Below are 19,704 nucleotides of genomic sequence, written 5' to 3'. Positions count from 1 at the left end.
GTTAAGGTTAAGGTTAGGGTTAAGGTTAAGGTTAGGGTTAAGGTTAGGGTTAGGGTTAGGGTTAGGGTTAGGGTTAAGGTTAGGGTTAGGGTTAAGGTTAGGGTTAGGGTTAAGGTTAAGGTTAGGGTTAATGGTTATGGTTAAGGTTAAGGTTAGGGTTAGGGTTAAGGTTAAGGTTAAGGTTAAGGTTAGGGTTAGGGTTAGGGTTAGGGTTAAGGTTAGGGTTAGGGTTAGGGTTAGGGTTAGGGTTAGGGTTAGGGTTAAGGTTAAGGTTAGGGTTAGGGTTAAGGTTAGGGTTAGGGTTAGGGTTAGGGTTAGGGTTAGGGTTAAGGTTAGGGTTAAGGTTAGGGTTAGGGTTAAGGTTAGGGTTAGGGTTAGGGTTAGGGTTAGGGTTAGGGTTAAGGTTAGGGTTAGGGTTAGGGTTAGGGTTAGGGTTAGGGTCAGGGTCAGGGTCAGGGTCAGGGTCAGGGTTAAGGTTAAGGTTAGGGTTAGGGTTAGGGTTAGGGTCAGGGTCAGGGTTAAGGTTAAGGTTAGGGTTAAGGTTAAGGTTAGGGTTAGCCATGAGGCTATATGGCGGTGCCGCGGTTCCTGAAACTGCTGGGCCATTTTACCGCGCTGCGGCTATGCAGCCACGGCCTTTGAAAAAACAAATAATATATATATTATTTGTTTTTTCAAAAACAAAAATTCAAACTTCATCTGAAGTTTGAATTTTTGCTTTTGAATCTTTAAACTGAGATAAACAGATGGTTAGAGCTGCGAAATTCAGCACCAAATTCAAAATAAAAACAATTGAATTTGGGCATTTTTGCATTAAGTTTCACTAGCATTTGAAATTCAAAATCGGATCAAACAAATGGTCTTCCATACAGTGACATTTTTTCAATTAAAGGGTTAGGGTTAGGGTTAGGGTTAGGGTTAGGGTTAGGGTTAAGGTTAGGGTTAGGGTTAGGGTTAGGGTTAAGGTTAAGGTTAGGGTTAAGGTTAAGGTTAGGGTTAAGGTTAGGGTTAGGGTTAGGGTTAGGGTTAAGGTTAGGGTTAGGGTTAAGGTTAGGGTTAGGGTTAGGGTTAAGGTTAAGGTTAGGGTTAATGGTTATGGTTAAGGTTAAGGTTAGGGTTAAGGTTAAGGTTAAGGTTAAGGTTAGGGTTAGGGTTAGGGTTAAGGTTAGGGTTAGGGTTAGGGTTAGGGTTAGGGTTAAGGTTAAGGTTAGGGTTAAGGTTAAGGTTAGGGTTAAGGTTAGGGTTAGGGTTAGGGTTAGGGTTAGGGTTAGGGTTAAGGTTAGGGTTAGGGTTAAGGTTAGGGTTAGGGTTAGGGTTAGGGTTAGGGTTAGGGTTAAGGTTAGGGTTAGGGTTAGGGTTAGGGTTAGGGTCAGGGTCAGGGTCAGGGTCAGGGTTAAGGTTAAGGTTAGGGTTAGGGTTAGGGTTAGGGTTAGGGTCAGGGTTAAGGTTAAGGTTAGGGTTAAGGTTAAGGTTAGGGTTAGCCATGAGGCTATATGGCGGTGCCGCGGTTCCTGAAACTGCTGGGCCATTTTACCGCGCCGCGGCTATGCAGCCACGGCCTTTGAAAAAACAAATAATATATATATTATTTGTTTTTTCAAAAACAAAAATTCAAACTTCATCTGAAGTTTGAATTTTTGCTTTTGAATCTTTAAACTGAGATAAACAGATGGTTAGAGCTGCGAAATTCAGCACCAAATTCAAAATAAAAACAATTGAATTTGGGCATTTTTGCATTAAGTTTCACTAGCATTTGAAATTCAAAATCGGATCAAACAAATGGTCTTCCATACAGTGACATTTTTTCAATTAAAATGTCCAAAAAATAATGAAGAATTTCAGAAATTCATCAATAAAACACTTTTTTTTTGTGCAAATATTCTCTATCCAGGAGCCTTTATTTGGTCGATAATGCATTTTCAAAGTCACAAATGTGACATTTGACCTGTCGACTTCTACAATAATCATCACAGCGACTCAGTATAAATGAGCCGACAGTAAACAGTCGTCTCTGCCCTGAAGCCACAAAAGAAGACGGACTAGAATCAAAGTCAACAGAGGCTGAACTCTGCGTTCTTCTCCGAGGGCTGTTTGCTCTGACGGGAGGAACCAAGCGTGACGTCTTCATACATCCTTTACCTTTGTGACATTATGGAGCCACATCCAGGCACAACAGCCCCGCCCTGAACCTCTGATGTCGGATTAGGCCTTATGTTCAAATAAATTATAAATGTGACAGAAGGAATGAAGAATCAAGATGATGAGGTAGCGGGCCTAATCTGTGTCTGTTTTTTTTAAAGGTCTTAGATTTCTTAATAAATTAATAAATAATAATTAGAGTTGTCAGAAATCAGATACTCACTCATACTAAAATTTTCTGGTGTTGAAAGTAGATTGTATCGATACAAAACATTTTTAAATACATGAACGGGTGAAAATTTTGTATTTTCTGAACACTTTTACAATGATCTCAAAGCTTTATCAAGACCACAGGGTAACATAAATAAATTGGTATTATTTCTTTGTGTGGAAATTTATTAAAACAATGCCTTTTTATTTATAATCGTGGTATCAAAATTAATATTGAGCCTATTCCTTATATTAAAATCAAGTTTGACATTTTACTATTGTAACAAAACCAATAATAATAATACTCTTCATAATTGTTTTCTTTTAAAATAAAATAAAAAAAAAAAAAACTCCGGACCCCTCTGAGCTGGAAAGAAGCCATCATATCCCTAATACTTAAGAGGGAAAAAACTGACTTGATTGTGCCTCATATAGACCATATTCAGAATGGAATCTATTTACGATGGTCCAATATCAATACTAAAAATCAATGATCACATGACCAGACCCACTCTGGAAAGAGGGGTGAGACAGGGCTGTGCCTTGTCTCCTCTCCTGTTTGGGTTGTATTTGGAACCATTGACCCAATTTATTAGACAATAAAAAAACAATTCACTGTGTTACAATGGAACATAAAATCACCTGCTATACAGATGATGGTCTATTATATTTGACCAGACCAGAATTTTCCATGTCCAATTTGATGCATTTTTTTTCTTCAAAAAATGTATCCAATGTCTGGATACAAATTAAATGTACAAAAAAAACTGAAAATATCTTAATTCTGGCATCCCCCTCGGACCTTTAGAAAGACCCACCCATTTACATGGCAAACAGAATCTCTTAGATATTCAACAAATTTGGGGGAATATAACACCCCTCATTTTATACTATAAAAAATATATCAAAAAATGTACTCTTATTCCATACTGAAATCAAAGTTAAAGGATTGAAACTTTAAAAATTAATGTTTTGCCCAGATTTCTCTATTCCATCTGCAACCGGTCATTTGATGAGTGGAATAAAACAATCTCAAGATTTTAATGGCAAAGAAAAAAATCTTGAATCCAATAAAAAATAATTGAGGAGGTTAGGGTTTGCCTTGTCTGAAAAATGACTTTATTTCAGCATATTCTGAATATTGAGATTAGTGTTGTGCTGGAGGTTCCTGTACAGGCCGTACTGGCAGAAGACAAATGGTTGAGTCATTTGGAAGAAAATCTGTGCTTACAAAATGGAAAGAGCTAATCAAAACATATAAACTAAACAAAGATATTAAAATCTTAAACTGGTTGGCTTATGATCAAAGTTTTTACAGGGTTAGGGTTAGTTAGGGTTATTACTCAAAATTTTAAGTATGACAAAAGGTATAAATGTTTTCTATCAGATTGTAAACAACTATCACATGAAAAGTTTTAATGTGTTGAAAGAATTCTTTGGCTGAGAGAAAGAAGACTTTTATTTTTTAAAACATTTTTTTTTTTGGCCTGTTGTCTTTATTGACAGGAGAGGACAGGGTAAAATGGGGGATGAGAGAGAGGGGAGGACATGCAGTATCGTCGGAATTGGGATTTGAACTCACGACATTGCGGCCGGCTGCATTTAGAGCCTGGCACACATGTGCTGCACCTTAGAAAAATGAGAAACAAGACTTTTAGAGGTACCGGTATTTACAAATAAGGCGTTATTATAACCAATAAATTCCACATTAGACCATGAAAGCCCTTTGACTGAAATATGTATCAAATTCACAATGAAATGTTAAATTTTGGAGAAACTGTGGGAGCCAGGAAGCAAATTACTATGTCATGTGTTCTGAGATTGTCCTGTCACTCAAATGGCATTGCCATTCCATTTGATTTCAGAATTATGCATTTGGGCCCTAAGGCTCCTGCTATGGACACAATCAATGGATACCTTTGGAGCATACTCCTGGGTGCAGGAAAGAAGGTAATTTAAAAAGAAGGATGACTCAAATTGCATAGACAACCAAGGACTGGACAGACATTATAACTAATATACGGAATATGGAGAAAGCCGGTGTAATCCCTCATTTGTCCAGGAGAGTTAAATTATAGAAAACATTCAGTTGTATCATCTAGACTCTGTTTTTAGAAAAACAAATGTAAGCCTGTGGGTACCCGGCTTGGGCTCTTAACACGGTGAAGAGAACCAAAAACAGAATAAAAGGGACAAAGGGAAACAGAACCAAGAAGAAATGGTGTCTCTATCCCTTATGTCTCGGGACTGTCAGAAAATCTGCCATGGATTTTTAATTTATTTTAAACCAGGGCAAAACTTTAAGACATCTTAAAGCCACAAACCACTCTATTGAAGACAATGAGGTGAATATTCTAAGTCATAGACAAGAAATAATACTTTGTTTTGAAAAATTACGAGTTTCCTTAATTAATATAGCCATTCAAAAGCTTTTAAACATGACCTAAAACAAAGTTTAATTTACGATACAACAGTGGCCTCTGGTGGCTAAAACTGGTCATTTTAGTAAGTGTATTTTATGCCTTCGTTTACGGTCTTTATTTATTTATGGCTCTAAATATTGAATAAAACCTTGCCTTGTTCTCTAAGTACAGATTACAATTTGATGGAGTGTGTTAATAGAATGGCAATGCTTGAATTTTTTATGAACAATGTAATTAAATAAAAATGAATACAACAGATTCAGCACAGATAAAGAGATAAACAAAGAAACAAATAAATAAAATATGCCCATAAATATTTGGGATCTACAGCGTCACCTTTCGATTGAAAAATGTAATAAAACAAAACAGGCGGAACCGTCGTTTCGAAGCAACGCGTTAACTCGGAATTATTTTGACGTAGGACTTCAGTGGAAATTCGTGCTTGTTTATTGTCCGTCTTTGAATTTTCTGCATTTTAACAAATCTACGGCTTATAAAAGTTTTTACTGGTGGTTGAACATGTCCTACAGAAGCCTCAGGGTTGGACTGAGCCTAAAGGAGCTGACCCTGTCCGACCAGAGCGATCACATCCCGGGTAAATGCGCCTGTCTGCCTCTGCGGGAGACGAGGCTGGTGTGTGTGGAGTATCCAGCCGTGATCCAGAACCTGAGCCGAGCCCTGCAGAGCCTGGGGGGCGAGCAGACGGTGTCCAAAGTGAGACATCCACACAGAGCACGAGCACACGCGTTCGTTAGCAAATACCATTCATTTTACAACATTGGGCACACACGCAAAAATAATGCGGATAAAGCGACATCTTAGCGACGTTTTTATGCTTTTCTTTGCAATTTAAGTTTTGTTTAATTAATAATTAATATTCATTAAGTATTTATAATTGTATAGTAAAAGAAAAGAAAAAAAGAAAAAAAAATACAAATCGTCGTATTTTAGGCATTGTAATTGTTATCTAAAGACAAAAATATGCAAAAAGGCTGCAAAATCATTAATAATAGATACATACATACATTTGTCCATGGACAATATAAAATTTTGTTGCAGCCCTAAAAATAACCACAAAAGTGCAGAAATAATGCTTTATACTAATTTGAATGATTGCAGCATGTTTCTTTACATTTCCCACTTCTAATGTTCCTTAGTGCATTTCTTTCAATACAATAATAACTGCAATATTATGTACAGCTGTATTTAACATTACATTCCTCATTTCAGACATATGCCCACCCAAACCGGCGCCTGGAGCTGCGTCTGCGCCCTCAGGACCCCTTCTGTCACTCTCTGTGTGGAAACCGCCTGGAATCCAGTAATCTGCTGCTCCGAGTGCGGCGGCGAGTGAGGAAGAGCGACCGCACTGACGTGCAGATTCAGACCGACATACTGGGCATCATAGGGACTACGTACAAGTTTCAAGGTTCGGCATAGATCGTACTGAGGAGAAAGGATCATGGAACTCAAAGCAGGATATTGACATTACCTACGAGGTTGTTGTCTGTGGGAGTAAAACTAGTGGGGTAGCAATATCATAGGAACTAGAAGTAGGGTTATGGTAGAATAGATTATTATTGTGTTTTTTATTGTAAAACACAAAGAACATGAGCAAGACAAAGAAAACAATCAAACAAACAGCAGGTGTAGTTAGTCCAACATATCTGTCCCATTTTTTACCTGTGTTTGTCGATTTGATTAATGTCTATTAGTTAGTTGAGTCCAGGCCTTAAAGGTGCCATAACATGCTTTTTTTTCACGTTTCGTAGTCTATCCTAAGTGTATAATTGATAATAATAAGGGTTGTGCAACACCCATAACATAATAGTTAAGAAATATCACCCAGACCTTGGACCCCCTCACCAACCCGGAAATGCAGACGGCTTGGTTTGATATTCGCCCCCACCCTTGCGAAGAGCGATCTGGCTCCCCCGCCCAACCCGTGACGTAGTCTCAGAGCGCGTGTGTGCCCCGCCCACCCGTGACGTAGTCCCACAGCTGTCAGCTCCGCGATGCGCCGCTCCTGCCGCGCGACTGAGTGAGAAACGATAGAACTTCAGATCAACATTACTTTGAGCCTAAATAAATCTGGTGTTTATTCTACAGCGTGCGCAGAACAGATATATCTATAGATCTATAGATCTATAGATCTATAGATCTATATCTATATATATATATATATATATATATATATATATATATATATATATAATGATGATGATGACGCGTGCCTGTGATTATGACGCGGTCCTGTGAACACCCCCCGTCAGTTTGGAGATTCGTGGAAAGGAGATAGTCTGTAATATAGCTAAACACTGCGGGAATCAATCAAAAAAACACTCTGGGTACATATGTGAAGCACAAATAGCAATGTAAGAAGGTTAAAAGCTCTGAAAAGTCGATTTTGCATGTTATGGGACCTTTAAGAATTGGTTTAGTCTGGGTCATACATTCCTACACTAATCATATTAAATGTTATTAAAGCTGGTGTACGCTACACTAATCATATTAAATGTTATTCAAGCTGGTGTACCTAATTTTCAAACTGAAATAAGAATATAGGTATTTAAACCTAAATTATTCCCAGTGCTCACAAATCTTTAGCACATCACTAGTATTCACATGCGTTGATTTGTTTGTCCACTAGCACAGCTTTAGATCAGCGTTTTCAGACACAAACATGAAGCAGGATGAAGCATGGCTGTTCAGGTCAAGTTTAAAAAGATAAAGTGTTTCATAATTGGATAAAAACAGCACGTGGAGATGTGATTTTTGGGTTAAAACAGCTTTGTTTCCCAAAGATTCTGCTGAACCTGGTGGCAAAAGCGAACCTATTTCTATTTTATACAAATGATGGATTATAAATGTCACTTATTGCCTCTATTCAATCTTTAAACAGCTCCTTTTCGAACAGTGTAGTTTGTTTTTTATGTTTTGTAAGATAATGCATCAAGTCAATTGTATTAATTGTCATACTAGTTGATTTGTTTAGTGTGTTTTAGACTATGGGGCGGCCATCATAGTCTCCTTTACTAATGCGAAACAGTGCTTTATCTGTGCTATGAACCCCTCATTTGCACCTTTTCATTCTCTCTCACTGTCATGTCGTCCAAACTGCTCATGTATTGCTCCTGTACTACACACTCACTATTCTCTCTTTAGGAATGGCAGACTTCCAGTACCTTGCCCTTGATTCAGAAAAAGGCGCCAAAATGTCCCTTTACGACAAGATCATCCTGACCCAACCGGAGAGCCAGGATTTCTTTAACCAGCAGGTGCCGCACTTCCTGCCGCCCGCCATCTTCTCCCGCCTGGACACCGCCGTCGACTACTTCTACCGACCCGACGTCACTCACAAGTCCACAAAGTAACAGCCAGTAATCCACTTTTAAAATGTTTTAACGAGTGTGTGTAATGGTCGACATAACCGCGACAACCTCAGATGGGGTTGTTAATATGACACTTAAACCATTATCCATTTATTCGTGCACATAATTAGGCATTAAAAGTAAACAATGGTTATCTATGGGTTTTGGAATTATGAGATGTTAGGGCCGTTGCCATAGTGATTAAAAACAAAATATTCATCATTTTAAATTGGAGGTAAAAGTCCTACGACAAGAAGCTGACAAGAACGAGACCAGATGAGATTTTTAAATGGAGCCGTGATTGGTGCGTTAGTCCGTCCCAGGGCATTTTTGGCTACCGATAAAGCGTCTTTGAGTGTCCAAAAAGCACTAAATAAATCCAAAGCATTATTATTAAGATGAGATAAGATATTCCTTTATTGTCCCACATGGGGAAATTTCATTGGTGCAATGCAGGAAGATACAGAGCTAGATACAGAAGAACAGAACAGATCACTTATAGGAAGTCTGAAAAACACTTTCAGTAGAAGATCTCCTACAAACAAACAAACAAACAAAAAAATATTCATTATTATTAAATTATGCAGCATCATTCCTAAATCCTTTGGGGACCGGCTTTATGAAATGTAACTTTCTGAAAGTTAAATGTGAGGGGGAAAATTAATATTAATATTTATGTCAATGTGTTTGGCTTTCTATTGAACAAAATTTGCTTCTAAATTGTCACGATTCTTTTTCTTTTCTGTTTTTTATGATTATATTGTGACCTGAATAAGCATAATTAACAATTAAATTAATTATCTTGACATCCCTAATCTGAATGGAAGGAGCTACTTGGAACAGGGTGGAGAGTGAAGTACATGTGGTCCTCCTTGGTTAGGCACAAGTAATTACAGCCATATTAAGCATAAACCTGGAAAGAAAACAATTAATCTGGAAATGCTATCACAGAATCCTCTCTATAATCTGTTGTATTAGGAGAACGTTCCGATGTTGCACGAGGCTAACCTGTGGATTTTCCATTTCGTAGCTCAGATCCAGGTCCCCATAAGAACCTAATTGGCCTGAATCGGGCCCGGCGGCCACACAACGCCATCTTCGCCACCTTCCTCGACCCTGTTCCAGACGAGTGCATGGAAATGGCCAAAGTGAACTGGCAGCGCGTCTGCGTGAAAAAGAACGACCGCGAGGCCGAGCATCAGATCAGAGAGGTGATGTGTCTGAGTCTGAAGGGATTATTATTATTATTATGGACCGCCTCACAGTGAAAAGACCGAGGTGTTTACTAGAGGAAACAACTGTTACTTCCAAAAATGAATTATTTGATCTTTCTTAGTTGTACTTAGACGTTTATTTAGCCAGAATAGTCCTATTTTAATTCAGTCATTTTCAGGATGCCATAAGAGTTTTACTATAAAGGTGCACACTGTAACTTTTCTAAAGGAAGGTCCGCCAACTATTTGTGTCCATAGAGATGTCATTGCTTTACCTGGTATTCTCCACAGTATAGCATTAAACTTTATTAAATTACATGACAGATCTATGGAAGGGCGAGGCCGCTCACAGTGAGAATGCATGTTTTTTCTTGGTATTTCTATCGATAAAACGTAAGGCAAGATAGACAAGTTAATACTGAAGTATGGAACATTGCAGACAACGCCATACATCCATGGAGTAATGTTGTCAACAAATCTATACAGTGACGCTCATTGCAGTGGTAGAAAGTAACAAAGTAATTCACCCTGGAGAGACAAAGAGACCACGAGAATGGACTGTTGAGCAAGCTTTATTCGAGAGTTATTTGGCGCTCAGACCCCGGCGGAAGACGTTGCAATCATGGGCACTCCATGATCTATTTGTATTAGATGTCTCCCCCCGGAGCCTGGAGACTGGTGGTGGTAGATGTTAAGAGGAGGTAGAGGATGAGGGGAATGCAGAGGAGGAGCAGGGGAGGCGGTGGGTCGCAGTACGGTTTGAGCGGCCGAGCCATCTGCCTGAGGGCTTAAATGTGGCCGCCTTGTGCCGATTGGAGCGGGGAGGAGTCACTTGAGAGCGTTGATTGGGGATGAGGAGCAGGTGCGAGGGCCATGGTACAGACGCCCCCTGACCTTTCACCCTCCTTCTTTGGCCAGGAAAAACTGCATAACCTCTTTGGGATAAGCGCAGAAACCTGGGAGAGTCCATGGTGAAGTGAGGGATCTGACTCTCACAGACGGACAGGCGGGCGCCAGCTTGAGTGCGATGATGGCGCTGGGGAGAGGGGTCCTTCCATGGTGGCCTTGATGTAGATGGGTGGAGTTAGGTCTTCCAGGCTGAATTTACGCAGGCTTCATAAGTACTGTACATTTTAGAATGGATTCTTCTTATTTTTACTTCACTTCGCCTGAAATCAGGTGTCTGTACTTAAGTATCTGTACTTTGAACTGAAAAGCGAAGTACCTTTCTTTTGCACGTTCATGGTGATCTGTATCCTGAACCAGAACAAAATATAATAAATATCATTATGATTATGATTATGATTATTATGTTTTGGGGAAGAATATATCTTAAAATGAGATTTACTTTTTATATTATTATTATTATTTTGGTGTCAAAATCAATATTTTGTCATCAATGAGACCATGGAGATGGGCATGGAAATGTCACCTGAAAAGTTACATAGTACACCTTTCAAAATTAATGGAGTAATCATGCTTCATATTTATTTGGACACATGGATTTGAACATACAGTAATTATTCTGTTTGCTTAGGTCAATCCATGTGGTAAGTTCTTTAGACCAGACAGTGTAAAGAGTTGTCCTTTTAATTGAATTGTACCTAAACTAAAGTTAAAGTGCAACTCAAGCATGGCTACAATGCGTTTAAACATATTGTGTGGCCATGTTTTCTCTTGGCCGAGGTGACTGTTTCATGTGTCCTACTTTTGGAACTGGAATAATACGTTACGTTTTGTGGATGTGTGTAATCTTATCTAACACTGCAGTTGTCTATAGATGTTTGAGAGGCGTCCCATCTGGTCGAGAAACGCTGTCAAGGCCAACCTGGACATTCACCCGGACAAGCTCAAGCTGCTACTCCCCCTAGTGGCCTTTTATATGGTGAGCCCTGATGAAAAACCTGCTCAAGTTATTATTTCAATCACGGATAAATACACAATACACTGGATGATTGAATGATGTATCAAACAGTAGAAACTATAGAGCTCTGGGTAAAGTCAGGATTCTTCTCTTAATCCTCTGTAAACATCTACTGACAGAGCTCAACGGAAAAGGAAAATGATCTAATTGCACTTTCTCTAAATAACGGTTGTATTTTTTGTTTTAAAAAACTGTTTAAAAGACACATATTATGCAATTGTGACTTTTTGAGCTTTTAACCATGTCATAACAAACCTGGAGTCGTGTTTCACTTCATTCACACTCGTTTGATGAATCCTGTTTAGTAAGTCCTCTCCCTCTGAGCCTCAGAAAACTCTCAGTCCAGACTTTCTCAGTTTTGTGACGTCAGATATAAAGCTCAGGAAGTCCATAAATCATCACCAGACTCGCTCTGAGCATTTCTGCCGTCATCATATTCATTACATCTGCTTACGTTAGCATGTCGAGGGAAAGCTAGGTTGTACAGTTCATAATAAGCCTCTGAAAATGGATTATTTAGCTCTCTGCAGTATTACTTCCATAGACCTAATTCCAACCTTTGCTTGTTAAGGTTCTGATTGTGATTTATATTCATCTTTCACTCCTGCTACACATGCTGTCATTTACTTTACATTGTTTCTTTAAAATGTGTTTTTCCTGCAGGTGACGGGGCCCTGGAGGAGTCTGTGGGTGCGACTGGGCTACGACCCCAGGAAGAGCCCCGAGTCCAAACAGTACCAGCTGCTGGACTTCAGGATCCGCTGCAGCGAGAAGCACGGTACTCGTTCATTTTCACCTCTAAGTTCAGTTATTTGTAGTTCTAGTCAGACTTTTGAACAGAAATGATTAGCGAAACGTTTTTAGCTGTTTCTGATGCCGTAACATTATTCCTTGATCAAAAATTTGCCAAAAAAGTTGTGGAGTTGTATTTGGCTACATTCACGCTTCACCAGGTCTTCTCTGAGCCTCAGAAATCACTCTTTTTTACTCTGTTTTACTTTTCCAGTTACTTGACTGTTAAATGAACCCAAAACTCTCCCGCTCTCCTGTTTTTAAGAATTTAAAGCCACAAGAATGCAGAATATTCAAGAAATTATATTAGTTTTAGCCTTAAATTTTATTTTTTTTTTTTTTTAAATATATATACCGGTATACTGATTTTGAAAAAAATGTTTTCATTTGATTAATTCTGGTATTTCTTTGCCCTGCTTCACGAGCCTTGTTCCTGCATGTTGAATTTATAAAGTCTCTTGTATAAATCTGTTGATTGAAAACTGATGTTTTTCAATTTCATCTCCAAAATGATATTGTTTTGTGTGGAAAAATATATTCACTGATTTCTGCTTTTAAAGGTTATTCTATGGGCAACGTTATGGTCAAACCCAAGAGGAGTTCCCTCAACTACACTCTGCCAATCACGCTCAACAAAACAGGTACATGGTTCTTATGAAGTATAAAGTGCACGGATGCTCTTATTAACCCAGTGTCGTGCTCAAATGAACGGGACAACGGCTCTGTGGAAAAAGCAGCTCCTCACAGCCCTGAGTTCATCATCATATACGGCTATTACGTCACATTCAGACAAAAAACATGTCAAGATTTGTTTTCCCATATTGATGGGGCTTGATTTCTCCCATTTTAGACAGTTAAACTTCACAAAGAGCAGAGTTCCAGGATCACAGATTTTTTTTTTTAGTCTTGATGGGACCAAGTAAAAAATAACATGGAAAAAAATTGTGAGAAAATAGTTGTTTTCTTTCCGGGAGTTTAATGATAAGAAGTTTGAGAGGAAGGAGTGAGTGGAAGGAAGGGGGCACTGGACTTTAGTCAGACTGCATGATTAAATAAAAACCTGGGAAACGCGAGGAGAATAACGACTCTGTCACGTTACGAGTGTAGCGTTGCGATTATTGTGACAAAAAAACATCAAGATTTACAACAGTTTGTATTTAACTTGAGATTTACAACAAACAACAGTGACATCTTTAATTTCCTTTCATTCCCATTTGTGAACGGCCTTACGAAATTTAACTTTCTGAAAGACAAAATCAAGTAAAATGTGACAAATCCAGCCAGATTTACATGTAGGTCTATTTTTGGACGATAGATTGAACTAAAAAGACTTATATTTGCTTCTAAAATGGTCACAATTATTATTTTTTGGTTCTCACGATTATATTGTGACCTGAATGATCACGATTATCGATTCGCATCTTGACATCCCTGCCTGTCTATTAAAATGTCTGTCCATCGCTCTGTCCCTTGACATTTTGTCCCATCCCTTTGCTCAATTCATATTTCGATCTTTCAACCGCGTTTCGTATCGTCATCGAAAACAGACTTGGGGTTGTGTTTTGTTTCATTCTTTTTCACTAACTTAGTGCTTCGTATTTATCCCTAACCCAATCCAAAAGCGCAAACGTGTCGGTCTTATTTTGTGGCGTTGCTTGGCGATAATCCAGTGCTTTTTCGTGTTTTTCGACATCTCCACAACAAAACCAGCTCCTGTTACTTATTATAAAATGAAACGCTGTATAGTTCTTGTGTGTCGATGTTTGTCCTGTTGCCGTAGTTCCCCAAGCGGTCAGTGTGATGTCGCTGCACCAACAGGAAGGCACGAGCCAGGACCAAAGCCCCTCCACCTACAAGCTAAAGGTCTGTCACACTCTGGATTATGTAAAACTGTCAGAAATAATGTGAAACTCCATTGTTGCGATGCACAGTTCACGGATAGAGACATGAAATCAAATGTCAGACTGTCAAATATGTAGATAAAATGGACAAGACAATTTACAATATGAAGCAGAATGTCCAAAATGATCACAGATCAGTGATCTCGCTGAGGGGTTTTAGCATGTCGGGCCGCCATGCTTCGGCTGGTCACCGCCATGCCCAAAAGATACCGGCACGTAATAAGATCACCGAGCGAAAAGCACCACAGAGCTCGCATGGTGATACTATATTAAGATCATCCCAAATTTTTTTTCAAGCACTTCTTGTCTCGCCATCCACGGTGCCAGCACGGCCAGCGAGAACACTGCAGATGACAAATAATGACACACTGGAGTTTAAATGGGGACCACTTTTGATAATGCTTTTTACCACAATATTAGGGCAGCAAGAATAATTGCTGTCGCTTTATGGAAATTCCCAACTTGTAAGTACAAAACTAGTTGGTATTCAGTATAGATTTCAATAGCGCAAAACACCCTTTTTAAAGAAGTAGCTACAGTATGTCGCAGTGTTGGCAATAACTAATATCATAACTGGCTAAATGTGTCGTAATAACACCAAGGTTCTCAATCTGAAACAAATCAACAGTTTTTTTTTGAGAAAAAAGGCAGATTTGATTAATTAGAAGTCCTAAATTAGCCTTTACTTACTCTTGCTTTTGTCAATGTTAAGCTTAAATGTAAATGAGGACATGCACATTTTAGCTTCAATGTAAATTACATTTTTGTATCTATAAGTGTATTAAAATATTACAATAATTAACATCCACATTGTGCCACCCTATTATGTACAGTGACAGTACATGTGAATCCTATATATAGTACTTGCTTCAGCAGTTTTTACGAGTTAATGTGGTTCAATACGCGACATTCAGGCCCATGACGTGGTTTCTTTTCCTCAGGAGACATCGTACATCTTCAGAAAAGGCACAATTCCTCCGCACAGACAGATGTTCTACCAGCTGTGTGACCTGTATGTGGACAGGTACACATGTTTCTTTTGTACCGAAATTGACCCAGATGAAGCTGAAGTGAAGCAATTTGAGGGTTAGAGGATCCTGGTGGAACACCATGGCATCATGGCTCTTGATGATGTCCTCCACTCGTGCCCATTTTAAAAAGTCATACAGACTTTTATTGGCTGAAGACTACGTGACTGTGAACGAAAGAGGAATCTTGATTCACACGCCTTCTACCTTCACGTCACATATTTAAAGCACCTTATTGAACCTCTTTGAAGTCCCTGTTAGGGTTAAATATGTATTTAACGAAGACAACTCTCCTGAGAAACCCTGGCTTTGTTATTATATTTGGCAACGTGAAATGTTTTTGTTTGTGATTATGATTATGATGTCTTGTTATGATAAAGAAGGAAGGGAAGAAAAGAACGAATGAAAGAAAGAAAGAAAAGTCTATTTTCTGACAGTGTATTTTCACTGTCAGAAAATAGACTTTTCTTTCTTTCTTTGCTTCCTTCTTTCTACAAAGGAGCTGCAGGGGGAGCTCTATCGTCAGAGTTACTTAGTTCTGCTTTAAACACTAAATTTACTTGGGAGTTAAACCTTTTGGACCAGAACCGGCCCAACCTGACCCCAGAGTGAGCAAATGTGGGCCGAAGTCGGGTCTGGCTCGGGGTTCAGTTAAACTCAAGCCAAGAATCCAAACCCTCTACGTAGGCAAAGCAAGAACATCTCACAAATTACAATTTCGTTCACGGCGTGGATGAGGTTAGTATTATTTCCAGCCGTGCACTCATGTCTTTGTGTGTGTGACAGCATTCAGAAGGTGGTGGACGCCAACAAAGGCCTGGAGAAGACGTGTGACGAGCGCGACGGCTGGTGCGTCATCGGGACCACGGACCAGCTCAGGAACATCATCTCCGAGAGCATCAAGGAGGTCTTCAAGTCCAAGAAGAAGTCGTGTAAGAAACTCACAGCTTTTTTGCGCGCAGGTGGACAAAGTGTCAGAGAGTTTTGTGCAAATATGGCCAGACGCTGTGTGTTAGCGCGGTGTCAGAAATCACCTGGAACGCCACAAGGATCGCAAAACATTGATAGTGAAAGAATGATGTCAGCAATTGGAATCAAACTTAATTAGGCTAAAGCTATAGTTAAGTTTAGTTTATTTATTGTCAATTTAACATTTACCCGAAGACCTGTTTTATTATCCATCCATCCATCCATCTTCTGCCGCTTTATCCGGGGCCGGGTCGCGGGGGCAGCAGTCTGAGCAGGGACTCCCAGACTTCCTCCTCCCCAGACACTTCCTCTAACTCCTCCGGGGGGATCCCGAGGCGTTCCCAGGCCAGCCGAGAGACATAGTCTCTCCAGCGTGTCCTGGGTCTTCCCCGGGGCCTCTTCCCGGTGGGACATGCCTGAAACACCTCCCGAGGGAGGTGCCCAGGAGACATCCGGAACATATGCCCGAGCCACCTCAGCTGGCTCCTCTCGACGTGGAGGAGCAGCGGCTCTACTCCGAGCTCCCCCCGTGTGACCGAGCTCCTCACCTTATCTCTAAGGGAGCGCCCAGCCACACGGCGGAGGAAACTCATTTCGACCACTTGTATCCGCGATCTTGTTCTTTCGGTCACTACCCAAAGCTCATGACCATAGGTGAGGTCAGGAACGTAGACCGACCGGTAAATAGAGAGCTTTGTCTTTCGACTCAGCTCCTTCTTCACCACAACAGTCCGATGCAGCGACTGCATCACTGCAGCCGCTGCACCGATCCGCCTGTCGATCTCACGCTCCATCCTTCCCTTACTCGTGAACAAGACCCCGAGATACTTGAACTCCTCCACTTGGGGCAAGGACACCCCACCCACCTGAAGAGGGCTGTTTTATTATGATGAAAGAAAGAAGGAAGGATGAAAGGATGGAAAGAAGGAAAGGAGGAAAGGAAGAAAGGAAGGAAGGATGGAAGGAAATAAGGAAAGAAAAAAGGAAAGAAAGAAGGGAGGATTGTAAGTAGGAAGGAATTAAAAAAATAGATCAATATTTCAAAAATGTTAGTATTTCAATCAATTGCAAGGCCCTCAAACTGAAGTAAATTTCTAGTTAAGTCCTTTTTCTTGGATATTACATAATTTGGTGCATATTTAATAAAGATTGTTCAAACACATCTTAATGTCCAGTAGAAATGGAAAGAAAACATGTAAAGAAAAAGCGGTCAGCCTGAAAAATCTGCAAATTTGACCAATACAGATTAATGAACACATCCAGTACTGAACAATATATCACACATCCCTCATAAATAACACACAATTCAGGCACTTTTCTTAAATGGATGTGTGTGAAACGTTTCATTAGTTTAGTCTTTATTTGATCATTCAAATCCATATTTATTAAAGTCGAAATGTAAGTGATTCCAGCTGAACACCTTCTTAAGTGATAGGGCGACAATAGGGTCACTTAGATGTGGACATTTTCAGACAAGGTGTAAAAGAATAGTCAGCACCCTCGCCCCACAGCATGAAGGTCACTGGTTCGACTCCCGGGCCTTTCTGTGCGGCGTTTGCGTGTCTGTCTCTCCCCGTGTCTGGGTGACTTTCCTCCAAACCCCGGATCCCCCCCATCAACCCAAAACGTACACAGATGGTAAAATCCTCCCGCTACAGTAGTCGTGACCTAGACCCCCCCCCGAGCGCTGCGGCGATCACTGCCCCTTGCGTATAAAGTGTACCTTAAAGTGACGTATATGACAGGTTTTTACGTTTTTCTAATGGTGACTTTATCTGGTGTATTTGTGCCTATTGTACATATAAATGATAGTTATATTATAAGTTATTGAGTTGTTGAGAAAAAGTGACATCACACTGGGGAAATGCATTAATTCCGTCCAAAGTCTATGCATAATTTACACAAAATAAACCACTTTTTTGACCCTCTAAACCAGGGGTGTCAAACTCATTTGGGCCGTGGGCCGAATTTTGACGCTCAGGCTGGGTCGCGGGCCGAACATAACGTAAAACATAAAACTATTAAAAATATAAGAAATAAATAGCTTTATATAGCCTACTCTGTTTTGAAGCAATTACTGGATTGATAAAAAGATAATTACAAAACGTTTGTTCTCATAAACTGAAATGTATTTAGAAATTTCACCAATACTGTGCTTCAATTTATGTGCATTACAACTTCAGAGTTGAGCTACAGTTCTAGACAGAGATAAACATTTGACTTTATAACAAAATAAACTTCTCAAGATCTAAAAAAAACTTTTAAATGTACTAACAAACATTTCCACGTCTGTGTAGTTATCTGTACACCTGAACTGACACACCACTAAACTTCTGCTCAAAAGTGCTTAAAGTGCACTTCTCCCTCGCCAGCTCACACAGCAGTGCAGCAGAGCCCCGTGGGGGAGGGGCGGCCACCGGCGGCATTGTGGGATGCGTAGTTTTAGCGATAAAAACGGTTACGGATGTAATTATGGTTCTATGAATCGATTTTTTAAAATATAAATTTGAAATGTTCGGCGCCGGATTAAAACGGGCCGGACTTGGCCCGCGGGCCAGAGTTTGACACCTATGCTCTAAACACAAACTCAACTTATTAAAGGCACTCTCATATATATTTTAATTTGTCAAATAAATGAATGAATAAATAAAAGGGTAGTTGCCAAATATTTTCCTAGTGTGATGTCATCAGTTACAACCAGGAAGTAAAATTATAAACCCAAACAAAAATGTTTCTGCTTCATGTTTTCTTGGTCCCCTTTTACTTGGTCATTGTTTGCAGGAAACTTCCGTAACAATATTCTATGGAAAGATGTGTCAGATGTTTAGCTAAATTTAAGATATATTATCTTAACTGCATTTTAGTTCAATGAGTGGTCCAACCTGTCAGAGGCACTTTAACCTTAAAACGTCTCAAGGGGAAAGTTAGGCTTGAACCAACCACACTCGATCAGGATGTGTTATTTTAGATGTTTGCGCTGCAGAATGAGTCTAAAACTACCACATTCCAAACGGTAGAAGCTGATAATTGTTGAAAAAGATACTGGAACGTGTGTTTCGCCCTGTTTGTCTCTATCTAGTGAAGAAACAGCCGAAAAGACGCCGCGTCAGCCTCAGCCTCAGCTCCAAACTCGCTCTGAAGTCTGAAGAGGACAGTGAGGAGCAGGACGAAAGCCCAGAGGAAGAGTCTGACGAAGAGCTTGGCGAGGATGCAGAGGAAGAGCTTGGCGAGGATGCAGAAGAAAAGCCTGACAAAAATGCAGAGGAAGAGCCTGGCGAAGAGGCAGAGGAAGAGCCTGGTGAACGTCTGGATGAGACCAAAGTGCAAGAGGAAGATGAGGAGTACCAGCCCTCAGAAGGAAGTGAGAACGAGATGGAGACGGAGATGCTGGAGTACATGTAACACGTATGCTCTTTTTCGTGCTCAGTTTGGATGTAAATAAACAGTTGTTGAAATAATAATCTGTGTTTAGTCATGTTTTTACATATAAATTGTCATCACAACGTTGTATAATCCCTGGAGTTTAAAAGTGAGCAGGAGACGGGTCAGAATTTGCTGTTTAGTCCAAGATTGCAGACGTTTTGTCCTGGTTTCTTGTTCATATCACTGTCAATACTGCGCCTCAACATGAAACAAAAGCTGGCTAAAAGTCCAACGCATACAAAAACAAATGTGAAACTTCTTTACACAATAGCGTCACAAAGTGGTGCCATTATTGAACCCCAAAGATGTC

General features: G+C 39.9%; 1 protein-coding gene across 1 annotated transcript; it reads left to right on the top strand.

Annotated features, from left to right (window-relative positions):
* Window positions 1-5,185: 5,185 nt before the first annotated feature.
* gtf3c5 (general transcription factor IIIC, polypeptide 5) lies at window positions 5,186-19,411 on the top strand. Its single transcript, XM_072454397.1, has 11 exons — window positions 5,186-5,486; window positions 6,003-6,201; window positions 7,938-8,142; window positions 9,174-9,354; window positions 11,138-11,242; window positions 11,945-12,059; window positions 12,634-12,714; window positions 13,854-13,936; window positions 14,916-14,998; window positions 15,789-15,934; window positions 19,051-19,411. The coding sequence occupies exons 1-11, from the start codon at window positions 5,292-5,294 to the stop codon at window positions 19,371-19,373; spliced, it is 1,716 nt and encodes a 571-aa protein (XP_072310498.1). The 5' UTR covers window positions 5,186-5,291; the 3' UTR covers window positions 19,374-19,411.
* The last annotated feature ends 293 nt before the right edge of the window (window positions 19,412-19,704 follow it).

The sequence above is a fragment of the Eucyclogobius newberryi genome, unplaced genomic scaffold (genome assembly GCF_026437365.1).
Source record: "Eucyclogobius newberryi isolate DKJ021-1_F unplaced genomic scaffold, fEucNew1.0.hap1 SCAF_2, whole genome shotgun sequence".
Taxonomy (NCBI): domain Eukaryota; kingdom Metazoa; phylum Chordata; class Actinopteri; order Gobiiformes; family Gobiidae; genus Eucyclogobius; species Eucyclogobius newberryi.
This window is presented reverse-complemented; position numbering and strand designations above follow the sequence as displayed.